The sequence below is a fragment of the Passer montanus genome, unplaced genomic scaffold (genome assembly GCF_014805655.1).
Source record: "Passer montanus isolate IOZ18808 unplaced genomic scaffold, ASM1480565v1 scaffold9, whole genome shotgun sequence".
Taxonomy (NCBI): Eukaryota; Metazoa; Chordata; class Aves; order Passeriformes; family Passeridae; genus Passer; species Passer montanus.
This window is the reverse complement of record NW_024374367.1, coordinates 14,318,061-14,332,755: the sequence shown is the minus strand read 5'-3', so window position 1 is coordinate 14,332,755 and position 14,695 is coordinate 14,318,061. Positions and strand designations below refer to the sequence as shown.

Below are 14,695 nucleotides of genomic sequence, written 5' to 3'. Positions count from 1 at the left end.
GGTTGGTAAGGCTGGGCACAGGATTTATCATCTGGCCAGTGACAGAGGTAGAAATTTCAGTAAATTGGCTCATTGCACCTGGTGCAGAAGTCCAAAGAGGAATTAAAAACTAAAAAAGCCATCAGTGACACATCACACTCCAGTACATCAAAAAAAAGGATGGGTTGGACACGGCTTTAATTAAATCAGTCACAGGTTTGTGTTGCTGCCAGCATGGCTGGCACAAGGCAAGTGCAGCACAAGCTGCTGCTCCCAGATGTGTTCAGCTGCTGAACTGTGTGTGGTTGCACCTCATCTCCTCCCTTCCTTTAAACCCACTGTATTTCACAAATAAATCAGTGCTGGAGCTTGGTGGGAGCTGCAAAATCAACTTTGCTGTCAGCTCTGCTCCTGCTGGAGAGTAAAACTTCCAGCACCTCATGTGCATGAAAAAATGTGAAATATGGATGCACCCTTCTGTTGGGGGATTAACTCCTGGAAAAAACGGAACATTAAAGGATATGCCAACTTTGTATTTATTTAAAGTGCATTATCAAGGAAGCCAGTTCTTAAGGACCACCAAGGCATTCCGTTTTATGTCTGTTCTTTTAACAGGTTAAACCTGGCCGCCTGAAAGACTCAAGCACACAGTTCCTGTGAGACAGCCAGAATTACTGAATTCAGGAGGCTGAAGATGCTGCTGCTGCTGTGGGAGCAGCTGTTCCTGGCGTCGTTTGTTGGCTGCCTTGCAGGTAACAATAATCTCTAACTTCTCTTGTAGAACTGTGCATGAGTTCCCAGATTCAAGGTTTCAGCTGCACTTGAGGAGGAGGAGGAGCACCCAGAGGCTTTGAAATGCACAAGCTGTGTAGAGTTTAGAAACCAGGCATGCAACAGACATGTTAAATAATGCAAAACATGAAAAGTGAGTGAATGAAAAGAGCCTTTGCTACGTGGGGCTGTGCTTTCCAAGCAGGCAGAAGACACTGGGATGCATTAAGGATGCTGTTGGTAGGTGTGCTGATTTAAGAGCTGCAGTGTGTGTTTGTCTTTAACTGGACACTCCACATTCTTGCTAAGGCTGATGCTGCAGCTTTTCTAAAAACTCTGCTTTGGAAAGGGGTTTATTGCTGAGGAGCAGCCCTGGAGTTGGTGCAGAGATTTGCTTTTCTTGCTGTGCCAGACAGCTCTGGGAGTTTGGAGCTGGTGCTGCTGCTGAGGTCTCCTCTCTGCTGCCACACCAGCCCTGCAGAGTCACATTCCCTTCCCTTGTGGAGCTCAGTGCTCACTCCCAGCAGCACAGGGCTCACCCTGGTCCTCTCTGCTCAGCTTCTCCTGCTCCAGCTTCCCCAGTGATGCTGAGGGTGTGAGGGGAGAGGAGCAGCTCCTGCCCTGGTGAATTCTGTGCCCCCTGGCTTTGCCAGCCCTGCCAAGAGCAGGGCAGTGCCCAGATGCCCCTGTATTCTCTTCAGGATGGCCAGCACAGCTCTGGGGAGCAGGGCAGTGCCTGCCCTTCATGGAGCGTGAAAATGGAGTGGTTTATCCCCAAGCTCTGCTGTGGATGGATGAGTTTGTGTTCCAGGAAACTCCAAGGGGGAATGAAGGGAAATGCTGTGGCTGCCCTGGGCAGTGCCCTGGCTGGGATCTCCTCCTGTGCCAGTCTCTCCTTCCATCCCCTTCCTCCCCTGAGCAGTGTTTGTGTCCTGGCTGTTCTCAGAGGGTTGGAGTCCTGTGCACAGCTCCAGGGTAGATGGATTCAGCTTCTCCTGGAGGCTCAGAAGGCCAGGATTGGGTTTTGGCTTAGTCAGGAACTTTAAAGAAGGGGAAGTGACATTGTTAAACCAGTGTCCATCCTCCCAGCCCTTCTCTGCACCTATTCCAGTCGCTCCCTGCAGCTGGGTACTTGCCAGGTGTCAGTTTAGTGGGGAGTTGGTAGATTGGAGAACCAGCAAGAAGTCCAGTGAAAAGCTGATTTTCCCATTTCCAAAAGCCATCTGGTGCACTTGGGAGCCTGGAGCACCCATCCAGGATGTACATCCCAGATTTAATGTTGGATTGCTGTCACTGAGGAGGTTGTGTGCAGTCCCTGTCAGCACTTGCAGAGACAGGAGTTGAGCCAGGTGCAGTCTGAGGAATTTCCAATTTCCAGCTGCCGGTTGTGTGCAGTCCCTGTCAGCACTTGCAGACAGGAGTTGAGCCAGATGCAGTTTGAGAAATTTCCAGTTTCCAGCTGCCTGACCCATCTCCCTCAAAACTCTGCAGAAGGGCTCAATCCTGACATAAAAACCTCTTATTTGGGCATGTGTTCATGCTAACATGACCTGTTTGCTTCAACTGCATGAATCTCTTCCGTGGAACTTTGGAGCAGCAGGCTGCTCAAATCCACTTGGAAATCCTGGGGCTGAATTGATTTCCAAACAGGTTTTAGTAAGAACAGGCTGTAAATGTGGGAACAAGCTGTCTAACAGTTTGGAGAATTTTGTTTTAAACTCTTATTAAGACAGATGAGCAGGTATTCTGCCTGCCCATAGAAAACCATTTTTCTTCTGCTTTGCCTATAAGCAAAAAGACAGTTCTTGAAGGAGCTGTGTGCAGTTCAGTGTTATTTCATAACATCACAGCTGCAGAAAAGGAGATGATGCTGATCTTGGCTTATGAACCCTGACATTGTCTGTCTTTGCAGATAATGTGTTTCAAACCATGCCCCTTATTGCAGTGCCCTATATTGAATTGCTTTTCCTTTATCTGTTGTGAATCTTCATAGTTCATCAAAGAGGAGAATGTGAGAGGATCTAATTAAAAAAACAGTGGCCCTTGGGTTTTTGTTTATTGAAGTGTGATTATATCTGTATGACTAATGGTGCCATGGTCTTTTTGTCCATTTACCTTGGGGAGCAAAAAGGTGATTACTGAGTGTTAAATATATATGTATATATGTGGGGTTTCCAAATGTCTGCCTTGTTAGGAGCGGAATTTCAAAACACACACTTCAGCATTCTTATCTTTAAATTACTCTGAAGACCGACTTCAAAGATAAACATGAGTAAAACATGCAGAACAACATCAACTGTGAAAGTACCAAACTAAGCTGTGGTGAAGTGATGAATTAATTCCAGGTGTAACTTCCTGCAATTTCTGATTCTTGTAGGGCTTTCACCCCTCCTGAATGTGCTGATTGCCCTTGGTCTTTGGGGAACTGGGGTAGAATTCCTGTCTGGAATATGTGAGGAGGAATTTGATGAGCCATTTGATGAAACTGTGAACCCCCATCTCATGAGTGTGTAAAAACTTCCCTGCAGTTTGTGAGGCACTTTCTGAGCACTTTTGTGCATTTTGGCTTCGTTTTCCTGCTCCTGGAGAGCAGGACAAGGCACAGAGGCAGTGCCTGGGCTGCTCCAGCCCTGCAGAGCACAGGCTCTGCTTTCTTCCCTGCCTCTCAGAGCTCTGCTGTTCTCTCCTGCTGGAAGCAGCTGTTCTCTCCTCCCCTGAAAGGGATCTTCCTAAAGCTCCTCCTGAGCTTTGACAGGAAAAACAACTTCTGAAGGGCGGTTGAAGGGGAAGGAAAGCTGTGAATAAAGAGAGAGTTCAAAGAAACGAAACAAGGAGGACTCTGTGTGTAAATACATAAAATTTTTCCCCTTCAGGAGATGAAGGCGCACATTTCAAACATCGTGTCCAGGGTGAGACTGGAGACGCCACTTGGATTAGCTTTCTGTCCTAAAATTCTGACTCCTTGCCATCACAAACAGTGTATCCTAACACTGGCTTTGCTGCACTTTATTTAAATAGAGAAAACAAAAAATAATTATTATATTTTTTTCTTCATTTGCAAGCCTTGGCAAAAAAAACCCCATCCAAACAAAACCACAAACAAAAACCCAGCCAATGCACTACTGTAATATATAGAAATTATTTGGACACTGAAGCCTGGCTCATGTTCTGTCACTTTGCCTACTGGCAAATTTCAGTATAGATTTTTCTTCTAATTCCTTATTCGGCAGTCCATTTGAGTTTAAAACTAGATCATATTCTATGTATTTCTTCATGTCAATTCAGGTGTTTTTATTGCTTTCATTTTCATTTTTTCATTTTCTTTTCTCAGTCTAATACAGAAATAAACTGTTAAGCCCTCAGGCCCAGCAATGTCATGTATCAGATTCACAGTTCCCTTTTTGAGTATCAAGTTTAGGAGACTTATGAAATTGGAAAGTATGATTCTTTCTTTATTTTCCAAAGAGCAGGAGAGCAAACCTTCCATGTTCTTACTGCTCTGATGCTGGGATTAAATCATGCCACAAGGAGAGCAGAAATATCCCCTTCAGATTTAGTCTTTGGTGGGGAGTTTCTTTATGGGTAAAAGTCCATTTGTAAGGGGGAAAAAAAAATAATATCATTTAGTACTCTTGTTCAAATTCAGTTTTCATTAGGCGTTACAGCCTTCAGACAGAGCCAGCCTGGCTTTTGATGCATAATGCTTTTGCATATTAATAGTAATCTCCTTTTTGTGCATTTTACGTGTCCAGCCATCATGTTCAAGTGCAGCTATGCCAGTAGAGACTGTCAGAACTGTTTAGCTGGGATGGCTTGTGCAGCACTACCAGCATTCACTGCACTGCCAGAAAGTTTGGCTTCAGTTAGTTACAAAATGAGAAACTGGTCTTGAGAGTTTTGCTTTTTTCTGAAGTGTTCAGGGAGCAAAAAGATGAATAGTGAGCATTTTATTTTTTTTTTTCAAATGTCTGCCTTGTTCAAAATTTCAAAACACACTTTAGCATTATTATTTTTAAATTACTGTAAAGATCAACTTCAAAGATAAAAATGAGTAAAACATGCAGAACAACATGAACAGTGAAAGTGCCAAACTAAGCTGTGGTCAAGTCATGAATTAATTCCAGGTAACTTCTTGCAGTTTTGATTCTTGCAGGGCCTTCAGCCCTTGCTGTGGCCCAGGGTGAATCTCACCTTCCTCTGCAATTCCTTTATTCCTCCTGTAGCAGCCTTGGGCACTCCTGGGTGAGGTGACCACATTTGATCCATTCACCTGGAATTAGGTGAGGTGAAAAAAGAGTCTCCTTCACGAGGATCTGTGTTTTCTGGTCAGCTGAATGTAAACTTGGAGCTGGATCTAAATTTAAGCCCAAAGCCCATGAAAATACCTTTGTTGACATCCCAGCCTTTCTCCAAGCAGATTCATTTCCAGGAGTCTGGGTTTCCTCGGTGGGAAAATTATAATACTGAATTCCACAAGTGCAGAAAACGCTGTTATATTTAAATTCTTTTTGAAGGGAGACCTTTAATAGCTTTTGAAGAGTCTCCTTGGTCTCTGCTTTATCTTTCAAGCTGAGGAAATCCTCCTCTAGAAAAGGAGCTCCCTCGTTCTGCAGGTACTGTCTAACCTTAAAGCTGAATCCTCACCTTCAGACAATTAATGCCTCATTTTAAGGAGACAAATGCTGTTTTTATCTTCATTAATTAAGCTCATTGCAGATTTGATGACATTTGAATGGAGAAATTTTGGCTAGTGGCAATTCTGATTTTCACATAAATTGCCAAGAAGGAATTTTCAAGTGGTTTATCTTGCAATAAAATTCTGTTACTGCAAATATTACTGAGCATGAAGGCTGCACATTTGTACTTCTACAGTTCTGCCTGCTGCAGTTTGAAGTTAAGTACAACAGAGAAAATAATTCCAATATATTTCATGTAAAAGGTTATGAAGCTTGGGCACATTGAATAGTAATCCCTACTGGAATACTTACTCAAATCCACAAATAAATATTGATTTAATAGCAATTGTGGTAAATCCCAGTGCTTTAGGACTTATGTTTGCTGAATTTTTTGGTAGAAAGATCATTGCTTGGTATTTTGTTTATGGCTGTTTGTTTACTGTGTGACTTCAGCCTTTTTTGCCCAGACACCTTGGAAAAAGTGATTTTGACGATTCCCAGCTTGCCTGCCTTGTGATAAGGACAGCACAGGAGCCTCTCCATGGGTGTTTTTTGAGTTTTAATGTGGAATAACAGAGTCAGAGTTTCAGAAGAAGTGAGGTCCTGAAAGTTGTTGGAAGGCTCTTTGCTTCCATCCATTCCCATCCTTTACTTGGGAAGCTCAGGATGCTGTGGAGTTAAAAAAATCAGGTTAAAGAGGCTGTGAGTGACAGTTGAAAAACAGGGGAGGTACACTGGGTTGAAATCTAAAGCTGAATAATTTTGCAGATGTTCAGCAAAAACAGCAGAACTGAGAATAATTCCGTTTGTATTTAAAAAAAGCTCTTCAGTAGAAACTGTTCTGATTTTTCTTGTTGTTCTTAATGATGATGTTCAAAATGAATGCTTTAGGTTTTTAATTTTTGGTGATTTTAAATATGTGGCTGCCAGTGCCTTGGACAAAAGCTTCATTTGTGCCATAATTAACCTCTCAGTTTTTTTGTGTAATAACAAATGTGTTAATAGTAGCCTTTAGCTCCTCCAATACAGGATGTACATATCAGCAGGGAGATTTCAGGGATCAGTATTTATCAGGGATTAAAACACAATTTACACACTGTTTTTTCAGTAACAAAATAACCCAACATTGTAGAGTTTAAAGCTTAACCTCAACCATATTTACTAAACGTGTTTGAAAACCTAAGCGAATAAAAGCTCATTTATATTCCTGTCTGATTAGCACAATCAGAACTTATTGATGCTAAAACGAGCCAAATTTCCATAACTATAAACAGAATATTAAAATACAGTTGACTAGCAGAGCATGATGCTTTTCCCCTCCTTGGATGGAACATGGAGTTATGACTTCTTGGTGACTTTTTAGGGGTCTTTTAAGAAAATCAAAGGCATTTCAAAGCCAGGCCTTTGGGCACGGAAGCAGAACTTTTTCCAGGCAAGTGGAAAAGGTGATGTGTAGGTAAATATGTTTGTGCTTGGCTGTCCTTGATTTCTGCATAGTTGGGGGTCAGATGTTCAGGAGCATTTGAATGTAGAAAGCACTTTTTTTGAAGCAGCCATTACAAGTATTTGTAGTATTTTGCTCAATAGATGGGTCCAGAAAACCTTAGTGAAGAGGGGAGATCAGAGGGACTTTGTGTAAATGAAGGAATTCCATCCTGAAGCCAGCTGGGTGTTTCCCTGTGGTGTAAAATGAGAATGACAGGATGGTTTGGGTTGGAAGAGACCTTAAAGATCATCCAGTTCCACCTCGTTTCACAGGCAGGGACACAGAAACATGGAATAATAGCACAATAAAGGAGTTTTGGGGAGACCTGGGTTTGGTTGTGGTGGCTGTGAGCTTGTGCAGGTGACTCAGGTTTCCATTTAAATTGCCAGGAAAAAGCCCAGTGACACTTTGGAAGTTTTTGTGTGGTCCCAAGGGTCTGGGTGAAGAGTCCCAAAGCTGAGACTTGTCACTTTATCCTAAATACACATCAGGGTTGGTTCCCATCTCTGAAGTGTCATTTTGTTAAAAAGTGCCATGTGAGGAGTGAGCATCACTTTTATCCAGCAGACACAGCAGAGTGTATCAGGGTCCTGTTTGAAATAATCAGAAAACTTTGCATTGCTGCCACTCCACCCTCACAGACTGTGAGCTGCAAAATCACACCTTGCACCTGCTTTGCAAAATAATTTGGGGCAACTCGAGGTGCTCTGCATGCAGCAAGGAGCCAAGGACTGCAAAGGGAAGCGTGGCATTCCCTTGCCTTTGGCAGTTGTTGTGCAATGAGAACTTGAAAATTATTTAAACCTGAATTAAAAATAGCTTCGTTTGCATAGACAAGGGTAATCAGTGTGTATTTTATCCTCCTGCAGCTATTTATAACTCTGAAGGCAATAAAGAAAATCCTCAGGTAGTTTGATGTTTGATTCAGTTGAGGATTCTCCTGTAGCTCAGGGGTGGCACATCAAGATCTCACTGTTGGTAAACACCTGAGTGGCAAATTTTGATTCTGGAGATGATGGCATACCTTGGGAGGGATAAGGTGCAAATAAGTTCCTCTTCCAAATCTCCGCTGCATGTCCTGGAAAAGTTTTTATCTTGATTATTCCAGGTTATTTCCAGGCTTTATGTTGCCAGAGATCATCCCCTGGTAGAGACTTTATGAATCGGGTATTTTAAGGTTTCATCCCATTTCTCATTTTTAAGGTTTGCTGTGTAGGGAGATCACACTGCCCTGGATTTATCGAGTCAGGGCAGCTCTGGGGGTGTGGAATGGAAGGAAAGACATTTTCCCTACGCTCCTCAAAATGAGAAGAGACATTTATCCTGTATCAACAACTTGAAAATAGGACAGATTCATTCCTTGCCACGATGTTTTGTGCTGGCTGGGAGATGATTCCAGCAAGCACTGATAAGAGGCTGTTCTCTGAGATAAACTACTGACAGTAATGGTGCTTTGGCTTTTTGGGGAGAGGGGATGTGTGACAGTTCCTTCTGCCTTCAGAGTTCAGAAGAATTGCCTTTGATTGCAGCTGTAGAAAAACCCTAAATCTGAATTTGCTTGCTAGCCTCTGTAAAACTTTATTGTAGACCACAGGCTGTAGTTAAAAGTGAGACAACTACATGGCTGAATCTATTTTTTTATACATAATTTATATATAAGTCTAAAGATTCATCTCCAATTTCACATCTGCATCCATAGCATTGCTGCAGAGGGGACATATTTCAGCTTTTGCAAGAGTTTGCCTAGTGAGTGACATAAGTGAGCAACATATTGGGAAATATTACTTCTAATTCATTTTTTAAAGTTTTTTGAATCTTAACGTGAAATATTGTATTCTGTAAAGAGATTCTGACGAGCAAATGAAATTACATAAAAGCATAGAGGAAATGAGGGAGAAAAAGCAGTTGTTTCAGATCATAACCTTGTTGGTTGGGGTGACAGTTTCAATTCCATCTGAGTTCTCTCCAGTTCTCATCCTTTTTATGTTGGATTAAGTAACAGTTTTTGTCTTCTTATTCCCATAGCAACCTTATCTCTCTTTATTTTTTTGATGTAAATCTGCTTGTCTCTTACTATCTTTCAAAGCTTGTGCATGAATAGCTTGTGAAGGAGAGGAGTGTGGCAAGGAGAGAGCAGAGACTTTCTGGCATAGAAAATAAAGGAAAGAATATTTTGGAGCAAAAAATAAGAGAGCTTGAAAAACACTTTTTTCCTCCCAAAGCTATTTATTACATCATTTTCCCATGTAGTTTTTTCATGAAAGCTAAAGCTTTGGGGCTGTTTTAGGATGTTGTGTGAGCTTAACTCCTCCAGTTTAGGCCAGCCCACGTGCTCAGCCAGAAATAGAGATTTAATGCTCTGTTCTAACATTATGGTTTCTATAACTTGGGACAAGTGCTACTCTGAGCAAAGGTAAATCTTGCCTTGCCATGATTTTTGTCCACGTGGAATCTCTTAGGAGAAGGTTGAGTTTTGGGCAGGAGCCCCAGCCTTGTGTCCAGCCCTGGGAGAACCCTCAGAGTGCCAGGGAGGAGGCTCCAGGTCACAGCACCAACCCTGCTCGTCCAAAAGGCTGCACATCCTCAGCCAGGGAAGGCTTCAGGCATTAAATGAAGTTGGAAAATGCAGCTTTGTCTTCCCTACATCTTTTTCTCTTAATAAATACTTCCCTTAATTGGACTTGCTTAATACAAGATGTGTCTGAAGTGCAAGGGAGCCAATGGACACCAATGTGATTTTATATTGTTTGACTTTATGCCTAAATTCTGGGATCTTTTCTGACAGGAGTCTTTTGAAATGCTGGCTTCATTTCTGTAAAAAAATATTTATAAATGACAGAAAATTTTGGCATTTCCTGCACAGCTCCCCTTACCTGGTAAAGCTTTAAATCAAAAATACTTTAATTCTTTTGTGTGTGTGCTTGGTTTCTTTGAAAAGTAGTGATGTTCATTAGGACTTTTTGCACTGCAGAGCTGTTCTTAAAATTCTAAAATATTTATTATTTGGCAAAACACAGCATATATTCACTAAAAAACCGAAGTAAGTCCTTGCTAAGGAAACTATTTCACCTTTTGATTTGTGTGTCAGAATTACCCTAATGGAGTCTTGTTAGCCCATTTAACATGCTCCTGATAATATTAAGATAATACTTAAAAAATGTTTACATTACATTAATACCCCATTAAGGGCCTGATCTAAAGCCCATTGAAGTTAATAGGAATGTTCAGTAGGAACTGGATGCTTTGATCTCTCAACTGTAGCTTTTGCAAGTTAGAAAAACATCAAACATGAAAATTGTTCCAGTCAACAGAAACACGACTCTGCTGTGTCCTACCCCACCCTTCATGGCTCATAAAGCTATTGGATTTGGAGCCTCCTCAAACTGAAATAAAGATTTAGAATATCAATTTGGAATGTGTTTGACAGCACCAAGCTGATACAGAAAAAAGGGTGTTGCTAAAAGGCTTTGGATGAGGAGCTGAAATAAGGGAAAGCTTGGCTGGGTGGCTGAGAGAATTTGACTTTATCATTAGTGGATGTAGGGTTTGTTTTTCTGGTTTTTCTTTTGAGATGTGGAGTGCCATGGCACGGTTTTAGACAACATTACATTATTTGAAGAACACCTGCAAGAAGATAGAGCAGATGTCCTTTTCTTTTGAGGTCACTTGGAAGATGTGCAGAGGGGGATTTAGGGCTGTGGTTTGGTGGGACTTGGCAGTGCTGGGGACTCGAGGATCTTGGAGATCTTTTCCAGCCTAAATGATGCTGTCATTCCATAACAAGCACAGTATCTTGTGCTGTACAGAATTACTCTGGCACTCAGTGAATTTATAAGAAATACACAGCAAAGTTTGACTGAATTAACCCCTGGCTGCAGCCCAGTAAATGTGGACAGATTGCAAATAACAATTTCAGTGCCTTCACTGGGTATCACCTTACTTTAAAGATACTTTTTCAGAGCTGCAGTTTGCTGCCAGCCTGTGTATTTTGGTTTCTGATGTTCATTGCAAAGCAAAGCAGGCATCTTAAAACTGAAGCAGTGGAAGTTAGAGAGCTGCTCCTATTACACTGCCTTGCTTGTGTCTCTGTTCTGGTATTGATTATGTATTTATGTCTTGTTTTTCATCCAGTGTGGCACTGAGTAGTTACAGAGAGCACAGGCTGGGACTTGTGGGGAGCCTCATTTAATAACCAAGGAAATTCTCTGTACTTAGGAGAAGAGATGCAGTACCTGATTTTATTTTCCTGTTATTGCTTCTCTCAGCCCTGTGCAGCGAGACATCTTCTCTCTATTTTTTTATGGAACTGTATTTTTTCAGCCCATGACTTTTTATTCAGTTGTAGTTAAGGATATATTTGTGAGGATTACATCACCCTGCAAGGAGCAGAGTGGCTTAGGCTGGGGATCAGGCTGCACATGGAGCATCTGCCACAGAACAATTCTGCTCAGATACCAGCAGAAAGATTTGAGGTCCCCCTGTCTTTTGGGGGTTTTCTCCTTAATTACATGTCTCAGTCTATTAAACTCTCCTCAGCAGTACTGGGATTGTGTTTGTTTCACTAAATGGAGTAGCAGAACTCAGCTATTTCTCAGGAGTTGTTTTTTTTTCTTCCACTCCAGCCTCTGTTGTTGAATGGTCTGATGCTGAATTTATTAATCTATGCTGTTGCTTGCTCAGGTGTAATCCCTTGTTCAGCCACATTTATTCATCCACTGAGGGATGTGCACATTGGTCCATCATGGCATATTAAAGGTTTGCCTCCTCCTGCCACAGCTGTCATCTCTTTGACCCCTTAGTAAACTAACAGTCTTCCACATAATTTTGCTTTCATTCAAGTGTAATGCCATTACTGTGGAGGCAGACAGAATGCAATTCTCTAAAGATCTTGTCTCATTCCCTTCTCTTCCAGGGAGGTTAATGTGCTCAGATGATCCCTGCCTTTTCTTTTTGCTCTCTTGCTGCAAGAAGAGCAAAAAAACAGTGCTCCTGGATAATCTGTTTGGACTGGCTTTTGGGGGATGGAGCAGACTGGGAAGATGAACTCACCAGCTGGGTAGAAGCTCTCTTTACCACTTGTGTTTCAAATGCCTTCATTTGTTTTCCTAGCGCTTTTTATTTCCACAGCTTTTTACAAAACTGTTGTACAGATGTTCTCCTGAAATGGAAGTAACTGAGTCAAAACCTCTTTACCCAAAACAAGCTAAGCCAGGTTGAAATATTAATGATGTGTGAGGATCACTTCAGGCTGAAGTTGAAGCAGTGTTTTGTCCACAGCCATTTGTCACTTACCAGTGGTACCATTGCAGAAAACCCTGAGCCTGCAGGGAATGTCAGGCAGTTCTGTGCCTGGGGTCACGGTGATTCCTGATTTTGGGAATGAGAGCTGTGAGAGGAATGAGAGGCCAGGAAGGAGCCAGCCCCAGCAGGAATCCTGTCCCTGAGTGCAGGTTCCCTGGATGAACTTACTGTCATTGTCACATCTAATGACTTGGAATGGCATTGATTGCCTCTACTGTACACACTGCTCTTTTATCCACTAATTAAAGTTAAAAAAATCAAATGAGCCAGTGATTTGTTGGGTGTAGGGGCTGGTTCTGCACTGCCACAGCCTCTCATCTGCTGGCTGAACTCTCGTGTGTGATTTGCCAGAGGCTTCCCTGGGTATCAAATGAGTGTATGAGTATGTGATATGATGCTTCTGATTTTTAATAATCTGATATTAACAGTGGTATTTTGCATTTCCTTATCTGTTGTTAACACTCCTTTGCATTCAGCTGGTTTTGAACCTCTGATTTCTTACTACATCTGTCTTCCAGATTTTATTTCAGATTCTTTTCAGACGAATTTTTATGCTGCTTTGGTTAGAAAAATGTATCATTTTTTCTCCTTAGTATTTCATAACTTCACTGCTTAATAACACATGCTGCTCTAACTTACTCTTTCATCTTTTTATGTATCTCTTTTTTGCTTCTGTTTAAAAGTAACTTTAGCACCTCTTTAAGCCAATTGCATGTTATCCATCCCTTATTTTTCTCCTACCTTTCCTGGTGAGGATTCAGTGGAATTACTGTCTTACTTCTTCAAGAAACCTTGTTGCCACATAATAAATCCTTCTTTAGTGGGGGGAAAAAAAATTTAAAAATGAACTTGTCTTGTGATTGCAGGTCTGAGCTTTGTATCTGAAGTTGTGGGAGCTGAACATCCTTGCAGACTGTGGTATTTACTGACTCTGTGGCAGGGTGGCGTTGGTTTGTCTCATGCCAGTGTCTGGAGAGGCTGGCAAAGGGCTGCTGTGCTCCCAGCTGAGAGCCTGGCTCTGGGCACAGCCAGCTCCTCGTGTGCCCTGGGACCATTGATCTGCCTCTGTGCAAGGTCACCCAGTGGGTCAGGGTGCTGAGTTCTCACCACAAAAGCTTTGTGTAATGAATTTCATTTATTCCAAGTCACGCTTGCAAGGGTCTCCTGCTCTTGCTGCAGACAGTGCAGATCCCAGTTCAGTCTGAGCCAGGCCAGATGGAGTTTTGTCATCTATTTACCCCTTTGTTTAATTGTGTAACGATTATCCTGCAGAAAGCAAAACCTGGGATTTGTTATCTGCGTGGGGATTACACTGATTGGGTTTTCAAAGTGCCTCTGTTACATCTGGGTCAGAGCAGTGATTAATATTGAAAGAGAGCTTTTGTAACCAGGCTGAAGCTCTAGCACGTGTCCTGGAAAGGCTGCTCTGATTTTAGACTGGCTGTGAGGGGCACAAGTGGATGTGTGGCAGAGCAGGGGGAATTTGGGCTTGGTGACAAAGCAGTTTGTTACCCTGGTTGGGCTGATCAGCCTGGGCTTGTCTGGCAGGAGCATGGGATGAAAGGCAGTGCTTACAGTGCTTAGACTGGAGGAAATAAGCTGTTCAGAGGTTATTAGTGTCTCCCTGTGACGAGAGGTCAGGAGGAGCTTTGAGAGGTCTGTGCTGGTCTCACAGGTATCACAACGGGGTTTTACTGCCTGACCCCGGTGTTAGCCCTTCCCTTCTTGGCAGGGACTGACCTGGGGTTGTCATTCTGGCCTGGGTTTGTCTGGCTGCAGCCTTTGGGTCTGTCCTGCCTCAGAAATGCCACCAGGATCCAGTGCTGTGACCTTGTGGTGGGAGCATCCTGCAGAGAGCCCCTCTGGGCATCTCCTGGAGCTGCTCCTGAATCCCTTCACCCCGCACCACGGAGCCTGTGCTGCCTGCTGGGAGCTGCTGATGGCAGGTACAAATGTGGGAAAGTTGTTTACACAGCTCCACATCAGTGGAACACCATCCACGGGTCCAGCTCTGCGTGCTGGAGCAGCTACAAGTGGCCACTGCTCCTCTGGTCCCCCCAAACATCCCACCAGAATCACGGAGCCAGAGCTCAGAGCCTGGGTGCACAATAACCTCACGCTTTCCACTGAGCACTCGAGCTCTTGAAAACTAATTAAACACACTCAGCAGCACTTCAGAGGTTTCCAGGTAAGGCAGGAAAGTGGCTGCTTTAATAGCAGGAAGCCCTGGTGTGAACCATCAGCTGGAATCTCGCTGATGGGGCTGTGGCTTTGTTCCCCTGCCAATGTTTGTGGTCTCAGGCAACCTTAATTCTGGGATTTTCTACCTCCGAATAATCGAGTTTGCAGCCTCAGTGTGTTCTTTTAATTTTATTAGGGACTAGAGAGCAATAAGTTTGCACAATACTGAATTAGGTTATGCAGTGGTTTTCTTCTGCTTTTCATTAAATAATTAATTAACAGCTCATGCTTGTGCGCAGGT

General features: G+C 42.8%; 1 protein-coding gene across 2 annotated transcripts in view; it reads left to right on the top strand.

The window, feature by feature from the left end:
• The window catches only part of CNTN3 (contactin 3), a 95,305-nt gene that overhangs the window by 22,388 nt on the left and 58,222 nt on the right, over nucleotides 1–14,695 (top strand). For both annotated transcript variants that reach the window (XM_039695319.1, XM_039695320.1), the window contains exon 2: nucleotides 595–731. In XM_039695319.1, the coding sequence (XP_039551253.1) occupies nucleotides 674–731 (58 nt within the window). In that variant the 5' untranslated portion in view covers nucleotides 595–673. The remainder of the gene's footprint in view (nucleotides 1–594; nucleotides 732–14,695) is intronic.